At 48.4% G+C, this 14,367-nt stretch overlaps 1 protein-coding gene across 2 annotated transcripts in view; it reads left to right on the top strand.

The window, feature by feature from the left end:
• Positions 1-14,367, top strand: part of PTPN14 (protein tyrosine phosphatase non-receptor type 14) — a 169,756-nt gene that overhangs the window by 142,151 nt on the left and 13,238 nt on the right. For both annotated transcript variants that reach the window (XM_059412690.1, XM_059412691.1), the window contains exons 12-16: positions 309-387; positions 2,434-3,911; positions 8,220-8,363; positions 9,687-9,905; positions 13,092-13,220. In XM_059412690.1, the coding sequence (XP_059268673.1) occupies positions 309-387; positions 2,434-3,911; positions 8,220-8,363; positions 9,687-9,905; positions 13,092-13,220 (2,049 nt within the window). The remainder of the gene's footprint in view (positions 1-308; positions 388-2,433; positions 3,912-8,219; positions 8,364-9,686; positions 9,906-13,091; positions 13,221-14,367) is intronic.

Raw genomic sequence — 14,367 nt, 5'->3', positions numbered from 1 at the left:
TTTTTAAAAAGGCATTGGGAGTCTTGCAAGTGTATCAGGAAATGGACGATATGTTCATTGTAGCCTCTTGACTCTCCCACCTTGAACCAGCCTCCCTACTCCTCCCTTCCCCGTTTCTCCAGTCCTAAACTTAGGAGTCAGGGGTACCGAGGAGCGAGAAAGAGGTATGGGTCAAGGGCAGACAGGCCGAGCAGCCACGCTGTGCTTCCCCGCAGGTGTGGGCGAGTGATGGGTGGGTTCCCTGTGAGCGATCGCCCATGGCCCCTTGTGCCGCGGCCTTCCCAGCTTTGCCGTGTTCTCTCTTTCAGCCCCGACAGCAGCCGTACATCTTGCCTCCCATGCACGTCCAGTGTGGGGAACACTACTCGGAAATGCACACTTCACAAGGTAACTGGGGCTTGCCATTTTCCCTTCTTAAGACGAAAAATTGAGTACCTGTGAGCAGGAAAGACCATTTTTTTTAGACGACAGTCATACTTTTGTCTTGACTTTGTCATTGTCTGAATGACAGCAGGCAGCAGTTTTGATGTATGAAAGGCATAGAATGTCATGGGCCCCGGAGAAGAAAATTTTTCCAGAATTGGCTGCCAGGGGAGTTGGGAGAAGGAAGGGGGGCAAGTTCCTTTTTCTTCTGCTCTGGTAAGTGGGCTTGGAGAAGAGAGAGGGCCAGTACCCCAATCGAATACTCTTCACCCTCACTGCCCTTATCGGAAAGCTTGTAACAGTGCACTGGGCTCTCAGGTGACAGAATACAGACGTCCAGAATACTTAGAACAAAGACACAAATGCTCCCAACTCTTTTTCACTACCGTCTGCCAGTTGTCTGTGCACTTGTTCTTGCCTCCGAGTAAATCTCTTTTCTTCCTCTTTTTCTCCCCCAAAACATCATCGTGCAAAATGTGTGAGAAAAATCCAATCCAGTAATAATGATTCTAATAATCACAATTAACATTTATAGAGCAATTCCACTCCCTAAGCACTGTGCTAAGCCCTTGCAACGTATTGTTTCATTTAATCCTCAAAATAAATCCACGCCATAGATACCATTATTCCATTTTGCAGATACAGAAAGTGGGATACAGAAGGGGAGTTGGAGGAGCTCGGACAGGAAAATTGGCGTCAAGAGCCAGAGCTCTTCATCATTACACTAACGGCATCTCAGAAAAGGAATGAAATTAAACGGGGAGGCTGACAATATGTTAAATGTATCATTAGTTTCTGTGTTATCCTATGCCAGCGATTTTGAATTTCTCTGTGCTGTCGGAGTGTGCGATTGGAAACTTAGATAATGAAGACTATTTAATAAAACACTTTTTATAAGAAGACTAGCAAAGTTTCCCTGCTTCTGTGGGAAAACACCAAACCCCACTAGAGCTAGAAGGGGAACACTTTTGTCTCCGTGTTTGGCTGGGTTTTCTTACCCAGCAACTCTCCTGTAGTCTGGAACCACACTCCTCTTCGGGCAGCTGAGTGTTTTCAGTCACCTTTTCTGGTTAGTTGGGAGTGTTTTGTTTTTTTGTTTTGTTTTGTTTTGTTTGTCTTTCTGCCTTGTCTTCCTTTACTTTGCTTAAATCCATAGCGTGAACGTGAATGTACTTTGCTCACTGAAAAATGTCTCAGCAAGAGGTTGCCTTCCTAGAGGCGGGTGTGTGTGTGTGCGTGTGTGTGTGTGTGTGTGTGTGTGTGTTTTAAAGGAACCCCGGACACCTAGAATGGGCCTGACTTTAGAAATGTACTTTTTATCTCTTTCGATACCTCCTTGGATTCTTATTAATTTGAATGTGAATTGACCTCAGTGAGGAAACTGATTTTAGAGGAGAGTTGTAGGCAGTGGCTGAACTCCTGATTCTGCTTTTGCCCTCCTCTGGGAGCTCATCACAGCAAGCTAGCCATGCACACGGACATCTTGACTGCATCCCTGTCTTGTGTCTTAACGCTCAGGTGAGCGTTAAGACCCCCCTCACCTCAGTTGAGGGGACCTTTGCTGACACAGTCAGGAACCTAAGCCACAGGTGATCAGTAATATCAAATCTGTTGCCCTGTTGAAGTTCTTGACTTCCTGGCCCAAATATCCAGTCCTCTGTTGCTGGACCCTGAACAAGAAGACAGATTCACCCAGCATGAAGGCCATTGTTGGTGCCTGACTTCAAAGCTGATGGCAAAATCGAGAACTGACCCAGGTAGTAACTATTCCAAATGGGCATGGCTTGCTTTGATTAGATTCCCTTTTTCTTTTTAGTATGCTTTCAAGGGTTCCTTCTGTATGTTGGCACCTCACCCAAAATTCCTGGTTTTCCTTTAGAACGTTTGGGTGGAGACCCCAGGGTTTCACTTTTCATGACTTCTAAAAAATCACGCCCATGAGTGTGAGGGGGAACTCAGTCGAAGCAGGGTGATGTGGGGGCTCACATGCCTTTGTTTGACTCCTTGTAGACAGCATTGTCCATGGAAACGAGGAAGCCTTATACCGCAACTCCCACAACAGCCTGGACTTGAACTATTTAAATGGCACTGTCACCAACGGCAGCATGTGTAGTGCACACAGCATCAACTCGCTCAGCTGCTCACAGACGTTCGTCCAGGCCTCTCCCGTGTCCTCCAACCTCAGCATCCCGGGGAGCGACATCATGCGGGCGGACTACATCCCGAGCCACCGGCACAGTGCCATCATTGTGCCGTCTTACCGGCCGACCCCCGATTACGAGACAGTCATGCGACAGCTAAAGAGGGGGGTCCTGCCCACGGACAGCCAGAGCCAGTCTCTGCGAAACCTCAACATCATCAACACACATGCCTACAACCAGCCAGAGGATCTGGTGTACAGCCAGCCTGAGATGCGGGAGCGGCACCCCTACACTGTCCCCTACGGGCCCCAGGGCGGCTACGGTAACAAGCTCGTAGGTCCGTGCGACCCGATGAACCCAAAGAACTGCACGGTGCCGAGCAAGCCGGGGGCCAGCGCCATCTCCCACACGGTGAGCACCCCCGAGCTGGCCAACACGCAGCTCCAGGGCGCGCAGAGCTACAGCGCGGCCCACATGCTCAAAAACTATCTCTTCAGGCCGCCGCCCCCCTACCCGCGGCCGCGCCCTGCCACCAGCACCCCGGACCTTGCCAGCCACCGCCACAAGTACGTCAGCGGCAGCAGCCCCGACCTGGTGACCCGCAAAGTGCAGCTCTCGGTGAAGACCTTCCAAGAGGACAGCTCCCCGGTGGTGCACCAGTCTCTGCAGGAGGTGAGCGAGCCCCTCACAGCCAAGCACCACGGCCCTGTGAATAAGCGCCACAGCCTGGAGGTGATGAGCAGCATGGTGCGGGGCATGGAAGCCATGACCTTGAAGTCCCTCAACATCCCCATGGCTCGCCGGAACACCCTCCGGGAGCAGGGGCCCCCCGAGGAGGTGCCCGGGAGCCACGAGGCTCACCAGCTTCCCCATTACCACCACAAGAAGACTTTCTCCGACGCCACCATGCTGATCCACAGCAGTGAGAGCGAGGACGAGGAGGACGAGGAGGTCCCGGGCTCGGTGCCGCAGATCCCTGTGCTCCGGGAGAAGATGGGGTACAGTGCCCAGCTACAGGCAGCCTTGGCCCGGATCCCAAACAAACCCCCACCCGAGTACCCCGGCCCAAGGAAGAGTGTCAGCAACGGGGCACTGAGGCAAGACCAGGTCGGCCTGCCTCCTGCCGTGGCCAGGGCCAGAGTCCTGAGACACGGGCCGGCCAAGGCCATCAGCGTCTCCCGAGCCGACCAGCTGGCCGTGGCCGGGCCTTCCCTCGGTCCGTCCATCTCTGAACCCGACCTGACGAGTGTGAAGGAGCGGGTCAAAAAAGAGCCTGTGAAGGAGAGACCCGTGTCCGAGATGTTCTCGCTGGAAGACAGCATTATAGAGAGAGAGATGGCGCTCAGGGTAAGTGTCCTGCTCTCCCGAGGCGGGGTCTGCGTCCCCTGCAGTGTCCTCTGCCTCTTTGCCGAGATTCTGAGTACGGAAGCATCCAGACGTTGGGGAGTTGGCGGATCAGTGAGCATTTCAACAGGCTGTTCTCTTTCACAGAACTTTGTGTTTCACCCTTTCGGTTCCATCTTCCATTTTCACTCAGCGCCCCGACTGGTGTACTTGGCACCACGCGCCGTCGTGGACTTAGGATGCTGCACGCAGGCTGGTTGTCGGGCCGGGGTCCGGGGCCGGCGTTGTGCCCTCTGTTTAGGGTCAGACATCCCGTTGTGTGAGCTGCTCAGAGCTCTCCTTCCTGCATCTCCTATTGGTTCTTTTGGGGGAAAGCTTGTTTCCCCCGATTAGATCGTGTGAGAGAGCGACCCCGCCCCTTCTAAGTGCAGCTCCGTGTGGCGATCTGTGCGTCAGGATAGCTCACCGGTGTTGACCACACCGGGACGTGTCCAGCCTTCCTTTCAGATTTTCTTTCAATGGATGTTTAACACAACCCAAGAACACGACAGTATACTCACGAATTCACCACTGAGCTTTAGTTCCCCGTTGAGCTCATTCTGTCAGAACGCACACATGTGCATGTGAATACACGTGTTCATCTACACACACGTACAATGTTTGAAGATGCCTGATATTAGACATGACTCACTGTCTTTCAGGACATGTGCCAGCTGGAGGGCCAGGTATGGTCCGAGCAAGAGTGTGTAAGTAACAGGTGCACACACAGACCAACAAAGTGAATTATGTCCTAATGAGAAAATTGCTAGATTGTAGTTGCGACTTTAAAATTTTATTTATTTATTTTATTTGAGAGCGAAAGAGTGAGCGAGGGGAGGGGCAGAGAGAGAGGGACAGATTCTCAGGCAGACTTCAAGTGAAGTGCAAAGCCTGACCCGGGCGGGGCTCGATCCCATGACCCTGAGATCATGACTTGAGCTGAAACCAAGAGTCAGACGTTTCGCTGACTGAGCCCCCACCCCTCCAAGGTATCCCTGTAGTTGCTACTTAAAAAAAATAATTCAGATGACTGTTGCTGCTTGTTCTGGAAATTTTCACTCCCTTAAAAAATGAAAAATCACGTCCTTAGTAATGAGACCGCTCTTGACTTCTCCTCTGCAGGTACCACATCTCTACATAAGGTAGCTGGCACATGGGAACTCCGGGCCAGCAGCCAAGTTAAATTTGCTTCGAGGGGGCTTCTTAGACTCCCTTCCTTTTACAAGTCTCCTTGCGCCCCAGTGGGTAATCAAGCTGAAGAGAACAGCTAAGGGCCAGAGTTTTAAGGAAGCCACGTTTTGGGGTTCAGGAATCTAACCGCAGCAACTTCATTACTTTAGACAAATTTTCAGAACATTCCCAGCAGCCCGGATTTGGCCCCAAGTAGAGTAGCACTAAGAATTTGGTACAGGCATAACTTTTTCCACTTTTTGCAAACCTAGAGGGAAATTGTGAAAGATGTGCTTTTGCCTCTGGCCAATAAAACCATTTGGCTGGGGGATGGAATGAAACACCGGGGTGGCGCCCTGGGGAGAGCTTTCGCAGCTTGGAAAAAGTCATGCTTTGGTGGAGATGGATTTTCAGTGTGTTTTGGCCCCGGAGGCTCCTTTACCACAACTCAGGAACCCGTCAGAGCATTCGGCTCTGCTATTTCCCCTGCTGATTTGAGGTTTATTGATACCTTCATGGTCCCATAAACTCATGGTGGTCATCTTATCCGCTCCTCCTGTTACCTGTGTTAAACAAAACCCTGGCTCCAAACCCATGGCCCTAACTCCCTACATAGAGTTTCTTGTGCCATCACAGAGAAGGAAGGGCGTTTCCACCATTTTTCCCATGGGCTCACCCACCCCATCCATATGGATAATAGTGAGTAACTGAGTTCATCCCTTAATTGTGGCTCAGGAACATCGGTATCCCGTTCCTATTTCATTTCCCATTGATTTTTTTTCCAGATTATATATACTCAGGAGCTCAGGGATCGCTGCCCTTGGCTGATGTCTTGACCTTAGAGAAGGACTAGGAGATTCTTCAGTGAGCCACTGTGCCAGCGAGATGGTGACAGTGCCAGTGGCCCTGAAGGTTGGGGTAGTTCTCCATCTGCTGTTTTTGATGAAACAGTGAGAAAATCTAACCAAAGGGGAACTGGGCGGCAGGGGTGGGGGGGCGTCGCAGGTATGGTGGGAATGTCCCCTGTGGCAACTCTCCATAATTTTGGAGCCACTTGTCTGTTTGATGGGTGATTCAGGTCTGCTGCTGTGGTAGCTCCGCCTTCCGGCTGCTACTGCTGCCTCGAGGACATTTCACTGTCTAGCTTCTGAGCCCCAAGTCGGGTTCCAGGAAGAGAAAAAGCCAAATCAGATTTCTGAGTTTTTTGGTTTTTTTTTTAAAATCTCTGGTAACAAGTGTATAGGGTAAGTGAGAAGGAACTAAGAAAAAACGTTTATCACTGGGGTTTCAGTTTTCACTAGGTAACTAGTAATCCTTTTCCGAGAAAGACAAGATAGTCACTTTTTGCCTTAGGCCTTATTAGTGTCCCCTTATGGTACAGATGGAGGGAAGCAGAAAGACTGTTTGGAGGACCTTAGGGACTTTTTTTTCCCCCCAAAATGATTGCTTTTCTCAGAATTTCACAGAGGAAGTGAAATGTTCCCAATTAAAAGAGATAATGGGAAAATTATTTCTCACAAACATTAATAAGCAAGCAAACAAACAAAAGCCCCAAAATTGAAATCCAGAATCTTCAAACTCTTCGTGGGATGGAGAAGCCGGGGCCATTCTTTTGGCCGAAGGTGAACCTCGGCACTTTTCTCACTCCCCCAGTTAGTCTTCCACTGAGATGTTCCTTCAGTTTGTCTGCTGGGCTGGTCCTGACAGTGGATGAAGCCTCGCATTGGTGGCCTTCCCTCAGAAAGGCCAGAGCTCCATTCTGACTCTGGGTGACATGGAGAGGCTGACTGTGTGGGGTTGTAATGCCCGCCTGTGCCCCCACACTTGGGATAGTCTGCTCACTCCTTGTCCTCTGCCAGCACCATGGCTCCCTCACCACCAACCTCTCAGGGGGAGTAAATTTATAAATAATAAACTCAAGGGGGTAAAAAAGGACCTTAAGCCTTGAAGAGAAACCAGGGATAAGATGACCCCTTCCCATGTGGCATCCAAAGGGACCTATAGAGTAGTTTTGTTTCTGTCAGGAGCAAAATCTTAAATGCTGTTTAACTCCTCTGCTCATATGCTTTAGGAAGTCCCACTATTTTTCTGTCTTCTAAGACAAAATTATTTTTGGGAAATGCTCTCACTGGATTGCCTGAGTAAAACGGGTGCCTTTTCTACCTCAGTCATTTAGGGGGCACTAGGGAGTGTAGCCTTAGAAGTAACAGCCAGAGCCTTGACTGAACCCGTCTCAGAATGTTGGTGCAGGTGAGGTTGGAGAGGAAATCAAAAATGCCACCAACAAGACCTCCAACCCTCTCCCGGAATGGGCTGCTCAGTCCCCAAATCCATATTCTCCCATACCTGTGTCCCATTCAGTAATGTCCCACCGTGACCATTGGGAACCATGGGGCCCAATCCTTGGGGCCTTACAGATGCAGCAGGAAGGGTAATGCCTCACGGATCACGTTGGATGACTGGAGACGTTGGTGTTGGCAAGTCTGCTCACCTGCATCTCCCTCGTACTGCAGACGGTCCCGGGGACCAGAGCTCCAATATAGGATTGACTCTCTCCATCTCTGCTCCTCAGAGTGGAAACTTGGGAAGGTTTTTTTTTATGGTTTGTGAATCTGCATTTAACAATGCAACAAACCATGTTTATGGTTTTTTTGTTTTTGTTTTTGTTTATAAATCATTTGATCTGAATAAAAGGTCCATCACTGTGACTGGATTGGCTGTTTCTCTCTCCCTCACTCTGTCTTCCTTCAGCCCTTACCTTCTAGAAGCATCTTGCTAGTACACAGTTTTTCTTTTTTCTTTTTCTTTTTCTTTTGGAGTGAGCCCCGTGGCAGAGGGATATTTCCATGGCGTCTTTGCTCTGACTTATTGTTAGTTCATTCACTCATCCATTTTTAGATAAAAGCTCAGGAGTCCCAGAGGACCTGGCTTCCGCAGACACAGTGGGAAGAATGGGAAGGCTGTGTTTGAATCTGCCCCACTAATGGTGATTGTCTGCATTCCTTGGCTGGGGAGTTACAGATTTGGGGAGATTAAATAAAACACATTCCAGCATTCTACCCATATAATAAACAATGAGAACATGCCTTTTCTTGCCGCAAGAATCTAGAGAAGCAGAAGATGGCCACTCTGGAAGCACAGAAGCGGCCGCTCATGTTGGCAGCATTGAATGGACTCTCCGTTGCCCGGGTCTCGGGGCGGGAAGACAGTCGAGCCGATGCCACCCGAGTTCCCATGGACGAGAGGGTAAGCACTGGGCTTGTCAAGTGTGTGATTCATTCTCTGTGATCTTGGGGTTCCAGAGCTCTCTCCTTGCCCAAACATGCCAGCCCTGAGGTTTGTTTGATGAATTAATTCCCCAGTTTGAGATTAGCAAGACCCGGTGTGTGCACTGTATTAAATTGATGCTTTCCAGCATCTCAAGTTTCTTCATCAAGTTGAAGCAGTGATGCCGGCCTAACAAGGCAGGGGCATTGCCTTGGGACCTGCCACTAGCCAGCCACGTAGCCTTGGTCCAGTCACTCCATTTCTTTGGACCTGTTTTGTTGGTTTTTTTTGGCAAGATAAGGAAGTTCACCTGTTGCTGTAGCTCTCAGCCTCTATGAATTTAGTGAACCATTATCCTTTCTTAGGGAGTGACTGTCTTACCCAGATATTCATAGAATTCTTTTAATAGACCATCCCCCTATTTGGCTGTAAAACGTGGCTGATTTATCATTTTTAGGATAATGCATTGTGAGAACTTTGGTTTTGAAAAGCGGGAAGCAGCTGCATGCTAGTGTTTTAGAGGTGAAGAGGGGTGTTCCTTTAGTTCCTGAAATTACTCTCTGGTTAAGAAACACGTGTAAATTTAATAGAATGCTAGTAGCATTCCTGTTTCGAATTTCTGCCAGTATATATGAAGTATTAGAAAGGCCTGGTGATGGGTATTAAGGAGGGCACGGATTGCATGGAGCGCTGGGTGTTAGATGCAAGCGACGAGTCATGGGACCCTCCATCAGACCCTGAAATACTAATGATGTGCTGTGTAGTGACTAACACAACAACAACAACAAAGGTTTAAAGGCAGAAGGGACTTTAGAGGAATCATTTAATCCAGTGAATACCATGTGTTTGTAATGAGTGGTTTGGCAGTGGGAAAAATAAAAGACAAGATCTCATCTTCAGAACGAGGGAACTATAGATCAGTATCATCTTAAATTTATCGAAAACAAAACAAAACACTGCTCTGGAAGTGGAGAAAAAGGATGTTTGGGTAATTGAGAAGAACAGTCTTCTCATCCCTGGGACTTTAAACAGAGGTGTTAATAACAAAAACACTGATTTTGAATTTGGGTTCTTGCCTGGCCTTGCTGAGCACTTCTGTTTCAAGCGTGAGTGAGAAGGAGACTGGTTATTGGGCCAGAGACACTAGCACTCCGGAGAACAAGGAGACCAGATAGTTCGGCGTCCATCGTACCCCCAAAAGTACCGATTAACGCGATCACTGTGAAATATTTCAAGGCCTCTGACCCGTTGGAGTTTTTGAATAAGGTAATCCGGGCAGCTGAGGATTAATTTCTGTTGCAGTTCAGAACCCTGAAGAAAAAGCTAGAGGAGGGAATGGTGTTCACAGAATACGAGCAGATTCCCAAGAAGAAGGCGAACGGCATCTTCAGCACGGCCGCGCTGCCGGAGAACGCCGAGCGAAGCCGCATCCGCGAAGTCGTCCCGTACGAGGAGAACAGAGTGGAGCTGGTCCCGACCAAAGAGAACAACACGGGTTACATCAACGCCTCCCACATCAAGGTGAGTGGGGGGGCGGCTTGCGGAAGATTGCGGGGTTCCAGGCAAAAATGCAGGGAGAAAAAAAAAAACAAAAAACAAAAAAACCATCGGGCTCCGACTGAGCCTCTTGGCTCATCCCCAGCCCCCGAGGGAGTGTTTTTGAATTCCGTGCAGCTTAGTCAACCGGACGGGCGGGCATGTCCGTCACCGCGGAGAGAAGGTTGCCGCGCGGCGTCCGGGAGAACCTCGGGTCGCGATTGGCCGCAGGGGAATTCGCTTGTTCCTCTCCGTGACTTACAGCAATCCCCGGGGCGCGCTCGGGAAGCTCGGGGTGTCCTCTTCGGCTCGTGATTCGCACACGGTGGAGACTTTGGAAGTCGCACGCGTTGTGTCTGTCCTGTCAGGGACGTCTTTAGGGGGTTGGGGAGCGGCAGAAACTGCCCGGTTCTCCCCGGTGCTGGTGCGGGTCGTGCGCCGTCCCGCCGACGTCCCCGGGGTGCGCCGTGTCCCGAAGAGCGGACCCCGACGTCCCCGGGGTGCGCCGTGTCCCGAAGAGCGGACCCTGCGGCGCAGGCCGTGAAGGTGCCGGTGGGTGATGCGGCTCTTGCAAGGCTGGCCGCGTTCGTCCGCGCGGGACTATCCTCCGTTCTTTGTTAGTACCTCAGATACCTCAGATCTTCACGTCTCAGTACTTCACCAACTTGAAAAGTAGTGTCGCTCGACGCCAGCTAGAATTGAGAGTTCTAGATGCGTGGCTCCGTGGTTAAATGTCTCCTACGTGGCTTACCGTCCTCTGCCCTCCCAGTAACAGAATGTAGTTGCTTGGAATGTCACTGCAGGCTCTGACCACCAAAGTGGGAGAATTTATTCATATACTAATGGTACAGCAGGATGTTTTTAAATCATCCACAGTTCATGTTAATAGTCGTGTATGATCATAACCTCAGAAATCTGTTTCTGGCCTTGTTTGGCGTTATTTCCTTTCCTCGTTGGACTTTCCAACTGTAGCTGAATTTTTGGTAGGTTCCTCTGAGTCTCTAAAATACAGCCATCACTATATTAAAAAATATATATATATATTTAAAAAATTAAAAATAAATAAATAAAATACAGCCAGATGTCTGGTGCCTGTGTCCGTTACAATTGTTGTAGGACAGAATAGGAAAAGAACACTGTGGTTGGATGTAGGGGTTTTGTACACAGAGCATAGATAACCACGTGTATATTTTTAAGTACCAGAAAGTACTGTGCAAAAATACGAAGGGGATACTCTTGTGGACCATACTGGGTATTTTGGTTTTAGGTTTTGAGAGTGAGAACTAAAACGATACAGAATGAACCCCAGGAAACTCTTGAGTAAACGCCGCCAGTTTCCTGGGCTTAATTTAGATTAGGAAATAATAGCCAAAGTAATGAATCAGACGAAGATACAAATCGCAGAAATGCTCCTTGGTAGGATATCTTTGGACTCTGACACAGCTATGCCATGCTGTCTTCTTCTTTTGGCCAAATATCCTTCATCGTTTCCCATCTGCGTTCTGGAAAAGCTGTCAATCTACATCAGCTTTGCCCACCGGGTATTGTTAACAGAAGCTTCCCTTTCCTCTGTATTCTCCAAGGCCTGCATTTCATCCTGTGGATCCGGGTTAGACATGGGTGCATTTAATAGACCCGTAGAGCTTGTAAGAACTTGTCCTTGTGTTTTTCGAATAGAGCTGTAGATCTTGCCAATGTTTGCTCCCTGGGTTCCAAGCAGCTATTAACGTAGAGCCAAGATTGATTTGCTCCAGAGGTAGAATCATGACATCTGTGAAATCTACCTCAGTAGCATTGGTTGTTGTGTTTTAATGCAGTTTCTAATGCCCTCCTGTCAATACTTGGAATTTGCTGATAGGCCCCAGGCAGCCACATACTTTGGAAGTATTTATGGTTCCTATATGTTGGGTGCCAGAGAGGCTAATGTTCAAAATCACAATTCCACAGATAAACGAAACTCCTCGCCAGCCAGCCAATATATGAATGTTATCTCCCACCAGTACTTGGAAATTGGATTTCGCTTGCCAGCTTTGACCTAAACATGTCTTGTGTAATGAGACAATAACAGACATTGTTTTTGTTGGAATCCAGTTAGTATATAGTTTCATAAAATAAATGAGGGAAAAAAGTTTCAAACAAGGATCACTTCGTGCTCCAAGAACTCTCTAGAGATTTGCACTGGTGGACGTCGAAGGAGGCCCGACTTTGCACAGGAATGGAAAGGAACACAGAAAGAATGCCGCCAAAGGGCACGATTTCACCCTGACAGCATGACCTTCAACACCTCAGGCACAATTTACTCCTGATTCTCTGCCACTAGTACTTCTAGCTACAGAATTAGTCTCCCAAGGTCACCCTGAGCTGCATGGGGTAATACTTCTATTATCCAAAATCATCTCATGACTCTGAAGTTCGTTTGGATACTGTGGTACTGCATGAACGAGGAGTCAACAGTCCGGTAGCACGCGTGGTTGCTAGAGGTGCGTCTGTAACACCTGTACGTGACACACGGAGTCGCGAGAACAGTGGAGGGTGACAACACAGTACATAGCATGTCATCAGTACAAAGACCTCACTTCCATAGGGATGATATTCCGTGGTACACTTCTTTTTTTAATTGTGCAAAAGGGTGGTAGAGAGTACTGTGCCTCAAACTAGGGGACACAGTATAATAGTGGGGGTATGAAATCAATTTCTTGATCAGGACCACTTTGAGGTTGTGTGTGTGTGTGTGTGTGTGTGTGTGTGTGTTTTAAACGAAACAGACTAGACTAGAGAGGAGGAAAGAATAGAAATAATCAGTACCTTGTGCGTACTAAGCACAAGTATTATTTCTGTAACAAATTCTGTTAGGTTATACACACCCTTAGGGTCATGCAATTTGAGTGCATGTGTGTGTGTGTGCGTATGTGTATGTTTTTAACTCTCACGGGTTTGTATATAATTACTATAAGTTACAGACCAAAAAAGAAAAAGTATTTTAATAGGCTTGAGTGACAAAATGTATTTTCATGTAAGAATGTGTTACCAGACTTTTTTGATAATATCACTAACCCATTTGGCCTAAAATATTATCCACGGTTTTCAGGTAGAGACAGATGGAGCCATGGTCAGCAGGTAATGCTGTTCTAGATTTGGGGTTCATTTACCCTTGCTTTCCTTGGTTTCCAGGTGGTGGTTGGTGGGGCACAATGGCACTACATAGCCACTCAGGGACCCCTACCACACACGTGTCATGACTTCTGGCAGATGGTGTGGGAGCAGGGAGCGAACGTGATTGCCATGGTCACTGCGGAAGAGGTAAGGGTGCTGGGGGTACAGCCATCTGTCCCCGGGGGTGGTGGTGGGGGGGCGGGAGATCAGCTCTGCATCTGGTGACCTCGCTGTCGCATCCTGCTTCCTCCACCACCGTTTCTCTGCAAATGCTTTTTCTCTCTGGCACGCATTTCTTTTCTCTCCTCCCACATAGATTTGTTTTATTTCCCAAAGATAATTTATTGTCGTATCCCATTTTCATCCAGCTTATTAGCGCTTTTCCTTAGACTGCCATAAACTAGAATCCATCAGACAAACAAATAAGAACCAAACTTCAGTTCAGCCAGCTCACTTGTGTGTGCCAAACAGCGCGATCATCGCTCCCCTGGAATTTGAGCGAGAACTTAGGGCTGCTGTGGGTAGATCGGCGCGTATTCCCAGCCGCGGGCATGGCCAATCCCACACGCTTCTGTGCTTAGCAGCTGAAGAGAGACCAGAAACTGGTGTTCCTGTAGAGGTCTCTCTCTTCTTTGGGGGAGGAGAAAAAAAAAAAAAAAAAAAAAAAAACGTTACCTTTCTTTGCCAAGTCAAATGTAGTTTTTCTGTTGAAACTGGAGAACTCTGCGCAGTGTTCTATAAACTGGTGCTCGCCGCTGGCCAACCGAGCAGTTTGCTCGGACTTTGCTGCCTTTAAGGGAAGAAGTTTTATATTTCTTCTCTTGTCACGTTCTCAGTTTTTTTTATTTTAACCACTTTCTTTTCTTCCTTTCATGAGATTTTAACTTCCGTTTTGAAGTCATTTAGGGGACCAGCTAGCTTCATCTGTCTTTCACCAGTATCTGCGGCAAGGAATACCCCCTTCCTGGTGCCTGGGTGGCTCAGTTGGTTAAGCAACTTCCTTCAACTCAGGTCATGGTCCTGGAATTCCGGGATCAAGTCCCAAATCGGGCTCCCTGCTTGGCTGGGAGTCTGCTTCTCCCTCCAACCTCTTCCCTCTCATGCTCTCTCTCTTTCTGTCTCTCTTCCTCTCAAATAAATAAAATCTTTAAAAAAAAAAAAAAGGAAAAGAAATACCCCTTTCCTACAAATTTTTAAAGGGTGGGGAGCAGCGAACTGAAAACAGAACTCATATTTCCTTCATGGACTGTTCTGAGTAGTTGCTTCCCAGAACAACCCCTTAAGAAGGTAGTGA

The sequence above is a fragment of the Mustela nigripes genome, chromosome 10 (assembly GCF_022355385.1).
Source record: "Mustela nigripes isolate SB6536 chromosome 10, MUSNIG.SB6536, whole genome shotgun sequence".
NCBI lineage: Eukaryota > Metazoa > Chordata > Mammalia > Carnivora > Mustelidae > Mustela > Mustela nigripes.
This window is presented reverse-complemented; position numbering and strand designations above follow the sequence as displayed.